The sequence below is a fragment of the Zootermopsis nevadensis genome, unplaced genomic scaffold (assembly GCF_977971745.1).
Source record: "Zootermopsis nevadensis isolate Lab colony 2312 unplaced genomic scaffold, Znev_1.0 Znev_ptg000022l, whole genome shotgun sequence".
Classification (NCBI taxonomy): domain Eukaryota; kingdom Metazoa; phylum Arthropoda; class Insecta; order Blattodea; family Termopsidae; genus Zootermopsis; species Zootermopsis nevadensis.
In genome coordinates this window covers 22397712-22410008 of record NW_028259154.1, presented here as the reverse complement: position 1 = coordinate 22410008, position 12297 = coordinate 22397712, and the positions used below count along the sequence as shown (strand labels likewise).

Sequence of the window (12297 nt, the reverse complement as noted above, 5' to 3'; positions counted from 1 at the left end):
GGCGGCAAGTATGAAGATACATCCTTTTGGGACATTGCGCATCGTAGACTCATTGCAGTTTACCGACGTTTTAGGGGCAGTACGCACAACATTCTGTTCTGACCGAAAACTTGGAAGTTACATTTGTAATAGGTGTGAAATTTTGATACTTTATTACTACATCGCTTTCTGCTGTTAATCCGAAATCCATCAGACCAGGAAACCCATTAGAAGACGTCACGTAGATACGTGGAGAAATTATCCATGCTTCGACCGCGTGCGGCCACCGAGGAGAGTTCGGTGCACCAGTACCTAAAATTAGCAAAATGAAAATTTAATATTCAAGAACAAAGACCTCTGATTGCCTGTTATGCCGTTGTTTCTTTCCCAGAGTATGGGAACGTTTTCTTGAAGAACAAATTACTTGGTGGTCTCAGACTTGAAAACATGTGCCCCAGTGGACCTTTCCTCCATTTCATCAGTTGACTTTTCTTTACGCTAGGGCGTTGAATCGACAAATTGCTTATTCTTTTCCTTTGTTTTCAAGACTTTTTTTTTTCTGGGCATCTTGTTTGTTACAGCATGCCGTTTATTTAAGAAAGCTATAATTGCTGTTGCTTCTCAGCGCTTTATGTTGGGACTATTTTAAGAACAGTTCCTAAATAAAGTGTGTCTGCCTTCTGTTTCTTCAATGAATGACATCATGCCGAGTCCTCTTGATGAGGTCAGTGTCAGACTCAGCAGCCGATGTAGTTTCTACGCGAATCTCCTACCACTCTTGCAGAGAAAGGAATGTTATGCCTCAGCTCGTGGGATTGTTTTCTGTTGCAGATAATGAATGTAGCCGAAAGTAGATGAGCACATCCCATCGGGTTTTCCGTTTTGCCAGATGCACCATAAAAATATGAGGCCAAATTTTAATCGAAAATCATATTAAATTAACAAAAGTTGACAAATGCAGCCATGACTGCTTTTGCAATGCCATTGGCTTTGAGATAATTTATTATAGATGTGCCTACAGGCTTATTTTTGCCGAGTTAGTTCAACAGAACAGATGAGCCTGTGCCATTGTATTGAGATCATTTTTATTTGTATTTCGGTCAATATTTATTAGGCCCTGTGTTTAAAACATGTTCCACATTAAAGCTGCAAATGTTAATGTTGAAATTACAGATATTTTATATGGTGAGCGTTCTTTAATAAAATGGACAAATTTTAATTTAATGTTTATCCCATGTGCATGTTTCGTCTCCGACAACTCAACAAGTCTGGGAAAGAAACGTATTTTCCGCTTTTATTTGAAGTGTTTTGTGTAATGAATTTAACTGATTGCAAAAGGAAATAGTTTGCGTCTGTAGGCATTGCAGCTTCCTGAGTACCGATCAACTCGGCAACAGCATTCAGCTCTAACGAAATTGCAAAAATGCACATTTCCGAAGTTGGAGCAAACCCTTATTATCTTTCGGAAGCCGGGGTAATTCAGTCAGTATCCTGGCTATGCAGCGGGTTGGAGGACGGGGTTTGATTGTCGGCAGAGGCAGAGATTTGTTCTTTGCTCTGGGTTCCACCCAGCCTTCTCCCCAGTTGGTAAAAGGGGCCCCTTCCCCGTGGGTAAACTTGATCATGCATTTCCATCCAGTGTCGAGGTTAAGCTTCCCTGGAGCTATATATATTACCTCTACTCTTCTTATTTTCATGGCGCGATGCTTAATTACGGTGCACGGATACCTTTGCCTTAACTGTTACTTTCCCAATCTTATTTCAAAGAATGGAACACTGAAATCAAAATAGAAAATCCGAGAAGCTTAACTTTAGTATTTTTGTATTCATACTGCCCTTTGGGTGGGTACAGTGCAACTGTTGTGGAGCTACTGTTGAATCGTTTCCCATTCCCACGTTGCTACTTAGGTCATGAAAGTTGTTTAATTTAATGCCGATCGCGTCCCGATAATATTGTAGTGTCAATGTGTCACGGTGTAATGCGCACGGCTGCCATCTTGAGACGCGAAATGGAGTCGTGGTGAGACATGCAAGAATACAACAGGTTGCTGACGGCGATCGTATGGGGTAGTTTCCCGGAAGGGTGAGTGGGGGCTCTTTAAAGAGGAGCAGACTCCCCAATTAGTTTCGCCATTAAGCCGCCCTTTGACCAGCCATTAATTTAAGAAAATTAAGTAGGTTCCTGCTGGCCTAATAGGTTTGTATGGGTTTCTTCCAAAGTAAAGGTAAATGTCCGTTGTATTATATGAAATGAGTAAGAAAAGGTCATTTTGTGGTCACATGATTAACCGTGAGAAATGTGGGGTCATTGACCGTTCTCGATGTCGCTTTGTTGAATGCTTGAAGCAACTTTTAAAGTTGTGTCTGTGTCATGGGGTTTCACTGCACAATAGAACATCAGCAAGTCTGGGTCTGTCTGTGATGAGGGGAAGAATTGCCATTGGTTCCACAACCCTCTCTGACTGAGAGAGAAGTGTGAGCCAAAACTTTGGTTTTTCTACCAGAATTTAATGAAGAAAAGAGAGATTTTGTTTTCAAGGAACAATAATATGTGTCGGTAGGATAACTGACATAACTCCAGTTTCGGAAATGAAAATTTAGACACTGAACTAGTTCTTCTTTTCCTCTTCTTAGGAGTATGCGATAAAGCCAGATGCTCATATTTTCTTTTGTAGTATTTAGCGTACCTTTTTAAAACTGCATTATTAAAATGTTCGGATTATTTCCGCTTTCGTCTCACCGTGGAGGTCTTGGTTCGCGCCCAGGGCAGTGGACTGAGATTTGTGGTGGACAGGTTTCCGTTTCCAGGGAGTTGATTGACGTTTCCTGGAACACTTCTTAATTGCGTTAATTGTTGTAGAACTGGGAGTTACTCGTCCTCTCCAAGCTCCAATGGATCGTGACAGCAGTAACGGGCTTCGACTACGTGGACCATGTTCTCGAAAGGGTCGATTGGTCCAAAGAAAGTCCATTGATCCGTAGACACGCGCACACACTCGTTGGTCTCTGCTATACCGGTAAGTATCATCTGTTTATTCAATAATCGCATGCCTCAAATGCTGAGATATTTGTAATATTCCATGTTCCCACAGCAATGAGTATGAAGGTGGCTACCTTGTAGGATGTTGCGCTGAAGAGTTACATGACTCTGTAGACAGTCATCTTCACCGAGAAATCTGTAAGGAATTCCTGTCTGAAATAGAACTGCTGTTATCGGTAAAATTATCTGGTTCCAGGAATAAAATGTAAATTTAAATCAAAGTATTTTTTGTTTTGGTTGTTCAGATATCTTTTACGTTTATGTACTATTTTGGATTTGAGGTTTTCACGGTGGTGAGTCTGAAGGTCCTTACTGCCTCCATCATCAGGGCGGTGATGGGGGCATAGAGGACCTCTGAATCGTCGATAAACGTCTAGCAGACTACATAGCGCAACAACCCAGAAGACAGTCTTCTTCAGAATTGTAATTTGTTGCCGAATGAAATTGCTGTGAACGGCAAACTTTTAAGGATTTCGTAGGGTTTGAGGTTTTCACGGCGGTGAGGATGTTGGAGGCAGCAAGGACCTCTGAAACGTTGGTAAACTTCTGCCAGACCACACGGCGCTACAACGCAGAGGGCAGCAAACTTGAAAGGATTTACGAGTTAGAGCCGTGACCAATTGAAGATTTTAAACCGTAAGATCTGAGTCAAGATGGCCTATTACCTGTCCCACATTACTTCTGATAACATGACAGTGTTGTGACTTTACTGCTCTGTGGCTGATGCTGACTTATTCGTATCGCCATGTGTATAGGCAACTTATCAGACAGTACGGTAACGTTGGTTGCATTCGAGATCCGTGACAGGGGCCGGCTGGTTGTAGCTCTTTGTAATTTGACTTGCTGCGGTAATGGCGTTTATAGATTCGTAATGTTCATGCTTAATATATTGGCCAGGATAAATTAATACATTCTTTCATAACGTCCTTTTGTTAATAATGCTGTCTTAACCGATGGTGTGCGGTCATATTTTAGTGCACGGCTGCTAACGGGTTTGGGAGTTCCGTACACATTTTGGATGGTATGCGGGTACTTATCAAAAGTGCAGACCCATGCGTGTGGAAACATGCGTAATGGTGCTCTGGACGTTTCTTAAAACAAAGAATTCATGCCTTGTGACAAGCACCTTGAATTTTTATTTGGGGTGTATACCCTCTACCAAGGCCGATAATAATATTACTGTCATTTGCGTTGTAGGAAGTGCAATGAACCGTATTAACGACGCAAGTGGGTTTCTTGGAGAGCAACAGGGGTGAACACTTCCGTGTTTGGCACTGCATTTGCTAACTTGGTCTTTTAATAAAGAGTTTCGCGATGCAATTATATGACGACAAGATTTTTACTTACATCTCCTTCCCGTATCACCACGGATTTAATGGCGCCCTGTCAAGCGATGCTACTTGGCGTAAAATGAGGTCATGAACGGGTTGGATTTGATCATGTGTTGTGTGACTGCACTCCGTCAGTTGCAGATATCGTTTGCAGTTCAGTTGTAGAATATTTTGAAAGAACTGTCCGAGTTTCCTCAGGAGTGCTGATTCTTTTGTGTTTGCCATCACGTGAGGAAACCATAGTTCTTAACTGATCCGAAATTAAATTCTAGATAGGATTCTGTGTGCGTTTTGCCCCCACACCCCTGTGTGTGTGTGGCAGTATGAGTGCGTTGTTGTGTATTTCGGAAGGACTCGAGAGCGCTTTCATACGGGCTCAGGTGCAAATACGGGAACTTTAATTAGTGTGCACGGTAAGTGAACTTGCCTCTTGTCACCTGGTTTCTTACGTAGTGAGAGTACTGTCTACTTACGTCAGCCGTCGTAGGTTATATAACGAGGCGGTATTAATTGCAAAGGTCTTTCATCTTCTGAACTGTTGTTTTCGTTTTGGTTAAACTGTGTTACCTACCAGTTTAGATTGGTTCTTAATGTATTCAATAGACTTAATACGGTTGTTAATTTACCATATGGGAAAGGTAGGGCTTATTTGTTGCTGCCAAAAATTCTCATGTTTCTTCAGGAAGAGTTTTCTGACTATATGGACACAGCTTTTGAGGTAGTTTACTGTTCCCAAATCATTGGAAGTACATTTAGTTTTTCAATTATTTCAGTTTCGTGCCTATAACTCGTAGTGTAGTGATTATCGCTCCTGTTTTTATGTGTAAGTTTATGGGTTCAGTTCTCGTACCAGAATTAAGCTCTCCTGAGGCTATACGTGGGTTTCCTCAATCCCTGTATACAGTTTTGCATTGAAATAGGGCATGTAAATGATTAGGAAGGAAGCAGTCATGGCTTTTTTCAAGGTAGTGTCGTAGAATTTTCCTTGTCTAAGACAAAACGTCAGTGACTGTCGGTCTTTGGGCCGATATTCGAACGAGCACAGATATTAACCACTTTACCGCAAAGTTTTGTACATACTATGTTTAAGTCCAGTGAAAGAAAATAATTTGAGGTGAAGACGGTGACACCCTGGAACACCTGAAGAGTCGTGATTTTGTTGTATTTGGACCAGTGTCTGTGATCTAGTAATGCGTAGGGCGGCAGCTGGTGACGTGTCACAACACTAGGGGAACCCTTATGCAGCTGCTCGTGTTCTGTAGCCAATCAGAAGCTTTAATTCTATAGGGGGAAATCCACTCCAATATTGTCTCCCATATGCCAAAGGAGATGTATTGGAACTATCTGCGATACGAAGCATGCCATCAGGCTCCGATTGATCTATAAAAGAAAAATATAACACTTATTATTTTGAAGATGACTATTCTGGGTTGTAGCGCCGTGCAGTCTGGTAGAAGTTGGCTCATCGATAAGTCACCACCCTGATGATGGAGGCATCAAGGACCCCTGAAACGTTGGCTAACTTCTACCAGACTGCACGGCGCTACAACCCAGAAGACAACAATTTTTTGACTTACTGCCGTGATATTCTCAAATCCTATTTATAATTTTGGTTTGTCATGTGCAATGTGTGAAGATTTGTGATCTTGTAAAGAACTCTTTTTTTAACTTATTAGCATTCTGTAGGAACCCATGCCACTGCTTTTATCTAATTGCGTCTTTTTAATAATTGTGATTCTTAGTCTGCTATAATATCTGGGTAGAAAATTAACTAACAAATTAATTTCATGAAATTGTAACAACTGTATCACGACGTTCAATAACTTGCGTACCGAGATGCGTTAATTAGGCTTATGTTATAGATTTCGCTCATTTCTGTGCCTATTCAAGTGAAAATGCAGAATGGAAAACCAGAGCTGACAGGGTATCCCAATAGTGGCGGACTGTGGTAGCTGTTTATCATAAATTACCGGAGTTGTATGCAAATGCATTGTGACTCCTCACAGTTTTGCAAGGAGGTCTCGCCAGAGAAGTAACAATCTCATTACCATTGACAGTGAGTTGGACAAAATTTGGGGAAATAATTGCTCATGACCAAGGACCAGACGCACTATTGTTTCCAGGAACAAGTGTGCGTGTGTGTGCAAGCCCGCACGCGCGTAATGAAATAATGATTCTCCAATATTAATTCCTGACTTTTTTTTTTAAAGTTGGTCTTCGAAATTAGGCGGGGACAAAGATTTTTCACTTTGCCACCACGTCCAAACCGATTTAGGGGTCCGCACAGACTATTCAGTACGTGGAGAGTGTTCTGTCCCCAGGCATAAAGCTGATTGCCTACCTCGATATACTCTGAACTTGCCCTCTACATCCCTTTGCGTCTTCTAAGCCTGGCGATTCGACACAAAAGGTCGTGCTGTAGCGATTTCTGCTAGACAGCACCTAGCAACATTACTGCGCGCAACGCACCCCCAACCAACTTTTTCCTGCTGACAATCTCTCTTGGAGCCTTATCAATTTGAACACCGGAAATGGTTCTCTTTTAAGGCACGAGAACTCAACAGTAACGCATTTTTCGAAGACTGAAAGTGGGTGGAATTTGATGCAGCGCAGTTTCTTGATAAGAAAACAGTAGGTGGCTCTGTATGACATTAAGTCAACGCCAGGCATTGCTACACTTTTTGGGTCTGTTATTAAATCCACTGCCAGACGGCACAGTAAGTAAGTAACCATGTGGAATTATTGCTCGTTAGACCGTTCTTTAGTTCAGATAACGGGATACAGAGGGCGTAAGAGCACGGTGCTGCAGGGAATGTTTGAAGCCCTTAGAGATGAAGAAAAGTACAAAGTAATGGAGAAAATTACGAAAATGAGTAGCGTCACACTTGTAAGATTTGAGGTTTTCACACCGGTGAGTATGAAGATTTCTGTCTTCTGGGTTGTTGCGCTGTGTAGTCTGGTCGATGTTAACCAACGTTTCAGAGGTCATACTGCCTCCATCATCAGGGCGATGAATCTTCAGCGTCACACTTGTATTACTTACAATGTTATAACGATTGAATAAAAATTATGATATATTTGGGTGTATGTGTAGCACGAATTCTGGATGGCAAGAGATGTATAACTCTCCTCCCCCCCCCCCCCCAAGTGATTTCTGCAGCAAGTTCCTCGTTCCATGCCATGTCACGTTTTATTTTCCATACCAAAATATTATTTCGGCAATATCGCGGGCTGATTCGCCATCAAGCAAGCTGAACAAATTTAATATCTCGTAATTCTTAATCAGAACAGATCAGAATCAATGAAAACGTACTGTTATCGTTTCTCCCGAATGAGAATAGCCGAAAGAAAACGTAAAATATCGTTCTTTTTAAATAACCACGCTCAGGCTCGCATCACCTCTTGCGAACAGCGTAGAAGTTCTTGTTAGTGTTATTCAGATGGCATCTTATTTATTCTTTGGTGCAATGTTTCCATTATAAACGGAGTAACTACCGCTCCTCTGATCTCCAACTGACATATGTACTCATTACGGGCAATGCATGAAGTTGCATTGTCGGCCGATGCCCACGGTGCAGCACGTGTTTGCATGTGTTATGATCGGGTTTGTGCAGCAGCTGTGGCAGACACACAATGGCGCCACCTCCAAGTACCACTAAGCTACATGCGACGCTTTGTTCTCGCACCTTGCGGGAGAATAATATGGAAACTAGGACCATATCCACGATTACGAGGGGTTTAAAAATCAGTGCACAAAATCTTGTTTGTAGCCGACTTTCCAATTCCACAAGGACAGTTTTGCTTGTACCATCATGTATCCTAACCCTTTTCCAAGAAACTTCTGGACAAATTGTCCATTTATCATGAAACCTAGACTAGACGCTTTGACCATGTGCGGTAACCCGACTTTCACAGCACTTTTTAGACTACCTACATAATGGGCGTGCAAACGTCTGCGGTGGAAGCAACGCCAATGCTATTTTGTTGAGATCGATATTTAGTGTAGTTATCTGTGTTACAAAAATTGTCTCCGTTTGTGTTTTCTATTCAGATTAAAGTAGGAGTCTGCACTTTGCATTGATGGTGATAACACATTAAGTACATCAACTTTAAAAGGCTTATTTGATTTGCGTCTGTCGCATTTCGTCGTCCTGTAAGAGCATCGAGTGACTTACGAACTTTTAAAGGAACGCATTTCACCACGAAACAAATTTGCGAAATTCGCGTGTTGCTTTGTGTTCTCATTTTGCCCTCCGTGTTTGTTTGCTGTAAAATAGAAATAGTCTAATTTTTAAAGAAGTGTGTGTAGGTTGGTTTGATGTGGACCCTGGAATTAGTAAATTTTATTATAACTATGTGGGATGGGGTTAAAGTATTTGGCTTTGTTGTTTCCCCCTTACTATTTCCCCCCCGTGTAATGTTATCCCCCCTCGACCACCCCCATTCCTCTGTAGTCGCACGCGCCGATAGACACCTCGGCCCTCCTTCCGTAGGTCTTCGCCCCCCGGATCCAGCTGTCGGGATCCCCACACCACTTTGTGATGGACAGCTGCGGCAGTAGTTGTCGGGAGAACAGACTCGGATGTTACGTCATATCTCTGCTATCGCCTGAAAATTTTAAGTGTTGGTTCACCAAATTACTGCCCTAATTTTGTCTTTAATTTTTATTCGCAAGAAGTGTCTTTCGATGGCGAAAAACTTGGTCAAGGACACCAGCTGTTGCTCCTGTAGCAATTATTTATTATTTTAGGTTTTCTGCGTGACTTGTAGAATTGGGTCAACGAACAAGGTGTGAGGGGGAACAGGGCGAAGACACTCGGTTAAGGAAATTTCTTAGAAAAAGAACATGTGGATGGCAGAAAATATAGATAAGAGTAACCGTGACAATAGAGTATTCCCCCATGTCCTTGGAAATTTTTATTTTAAGCCCTAAGTATGTTTTTTCCTGTAATAACGCTGTGAACTAAATTATCAAGGAGTCATTGCCCGTTCAAGGTTTTCATCTTTATTCATTAAGAAATATTTCCATAGGATTACAATAACTAAAATAAGATAATATGCGATTAAAAGTTAGTATACATTATGAATATGCATGTTGAATTGGTGCATAAATGTGTTTGTACAGGATTGCCCTGCTTCTAATTTATGACACTGTTTTTAAGGGAAGAATATGCTGTGGGTTGCAGCTTTTTTAAAGAAGGGGCTTTATGACTCTTGATATGTTAGAGCGTTGCTGAGGCGGTGATCGTTATGCATACTGACAACTTTCTTTTTGTTATTCGTGTGATAAGCTAATGTCCAGGTTCGGTCCTCGGCAGGGACCTAGGAAAAATGTTCGAAATTCTGTTACGTGTGCTTGATAACGCCTTCCCGTGATGCGTCACAACTTACATCTTAGTGCGGCGGGACTACATAACTCAAAGACCGTGGGGTATGAAAATTGTACGAATCCCGTAAACTGGGATGTTTTATTGTGGACACAGTAAGCAGACTTTTGGAAGACGAAGACTGAAATTACAGGCTAATACAAAGATGAATATTAGGGAAAGGGTTCGTGACAGTGACAGGTGAGTCAGGCTGATTGAAATAGTATCTAGTACCGGGCATTGGTACATAGCGACACTGCCCTTAGTTTTCCGTTGACTACGTTTTTAATTATTACTATGCATTGCCGCCGCCTCCCGATTTATGCACCGGGGAAATTCTCGTCGGGGATTTCTTTTTGTACCTTTCTGATGGTAATGCTCACTTTTCTTCCTTTTCAAGTACTAATTTACTGTGCGTTATTTTAATTCAGATTAATTTTGGTGTTCACATTCTTCTTTGAAACCGTTCCACGAACAGTTGCTTCAGCGGTGATGAGAGATTTTCAGAAATGTTTCAACTCTTTGGCGCAGAGAAGTGTAGAACATATATTAAAATTTTTGAATATACATTCTTGAAATATTTTCATGACACTTTTGTTTACCTGTGTGGATTATGGTGTTCTTTGTGCTTAGATCCGTGAAACTCACTTCACCGCAGAAGGAACAGAAGAAGGTGTTTAACTTGAAAGTTGATATTTAAAAAAAAAGAGAATTGATTCTGAACGCCGGAGAACTCGTTTTAAATCTCCCTTACCTAACCAGCACACGAGTCTTCATCTGAATCTCCTGAGTAGGCAGGTGGCTTTCGGAACAAATAAAACACTGCCAGATGAAGCTGTGTGAATGTCATTAAGCACCAGCGTCTTAGCCTTTCTTCCTTCCTTTCTTTCTTTCTGTTTTCTCTTCCTTGGAATCTGTGGTGTTACCACGCGCTACCACTGCGCACGTGATCTCAGGCTCTTTAAACTAACGGATTTCTCCGCTCAGGGATATCAAACTTCACCTTGCGCTGTGCGCTCTTGACGTAGAGACGGTGTCCGTCTGCGGGCTGGTGATGTGTGCGTTATGGACCATTATGTTTGACAAGGTGACGCTAACGTTATCGCCGTGATTTTATCACGCGTTCCGTAATGGAAGCAAAAATGGTGGACCGCTTTACGCAGATTCTGTGACCATCCGCGATCTAGCATTAAAAACACCTTTCTGTGGTACTGGTTTGAATCTCGGTGGGATTGTCGTCTATCCTGTTAGAGATTTCTCGTGGTTTTGGTTTTCCTCAGATGCGAATGCTGGTTTGATGTGATTTTCTGTCAGATCATTGCTCGTCATTCACTCACTCACTGCCGTTCGTGATCTGCCATTTCGTGGCTGGTGCAGGTGTTCAGCTTATCAGGGAAGCGTCTGTTTTTGTTTATCACGGAAGTCACCACTCTTGAGCCAGCTGAATTCACTCCATCTCTTCGCGCCTTCTTTTTTCAAATCATTTTTATACTGTTCACGGCATGTCACAGCCGAGTTGTTTTCACTTCTGCTTCGATTCGGGAGGTCCCGAGTTCAAATATTTTGCCCGGAAACCGACTCGTGACGTGTTCAATAATTTTCCTCAGATTCTCCAGGCAAATACCGGGATAGTTCCTTAATTAGGCTATAACCTATGTTTACATAACCGTTTTAATTCATCATCCACTAACCGTCCTATCATTCTACACTGTGTAGTCTGAGCTGGTTACAGCGTCATTAAATGAATTTTAAATAAAAAAATTCCCCATTTTTTTTCTTTATGTAATCACCCTATAATGTTTTTGAGGAAAATAAATTATGAGTAAAATACCCGAGGAATCTGTTAATCGTTCCAATGATAGGCCTGTGTGTGCTGAAAGTCGTTTAGCCCACATTCCACGTTGTATAATTTTAGCTACCCCTGTGATGTGCTGAGTGGACCTAGGTCTGAAGCGTATCCCACTACTACATTGAGTACTATAAACCTGCTACGTGTCTTCGGGGCAAGTCTACTGACTGTCCCTAATTCTTAAGACGTTTAAAAAGACTTGAAGACAAGACTGATTTTATACTGCAGAATTTCAGTAGCAGCACTGTCTACAAAATAAATTAAAGAGCCACTATCCTGTAAATGTGATGGATCCTATGTCTCTGGATTGTTTGTGAACATAATGTTTCATTATCTTTCTATGCAGTTCTGGAAATTAGTTTTTAATGGTTTTAAGACTTGAAGCGCTGTCGTTTTGCTCTCTGAAGCCGAACATCGTCTTCTTTTGCCTATCGGGGTGTCTTCTTCAGTAGTAAAGTTTGCCAGTTCGTGAAGCTAACTGGTCACATCTGATGCCACGGCTCTGTATGTGTTCTTGGCGGGGAGTTTACATCTGAAAAAGTAGGAATTTCAAGTAAACGGAAATATTTATTTCATTTGGATCTGCATGTTTCATATGAAGTGCATTTACTTGTTCTGATAATAAGTTATCAGATGAATAATGAACATGATGACGCCCGTCCTTATGTAATTGTCTTTAGTCTCCTGTTACTTCTTTGGTCCATGTTTTCTCTTGAACATCCAGATCTCACG

General features: G+C 41.6%; 1 protein-coding gene across 1 annotated transcript in view; it reads left to right on the top strand.

Moving 5' to 3' along the window:
- The window catches only part of LOC110834245 (G1/S-specific cyclin-D2), a 40970-nt gene that overhangs the window by 9158 nt on the left and 19515 nt on the right, over positions 1 to 12297 (top strand). The window contains exon 3 of the mRNA XM_022073191.2: positions 2840 to 2996. Coding sequence (XP_021928883.1) covers positions 2840 to 2996 — 157 coding nt within the window. The remainder of the gene's footprint in view (positions 1 to 2839; positions 2997 to 12297) is intronic.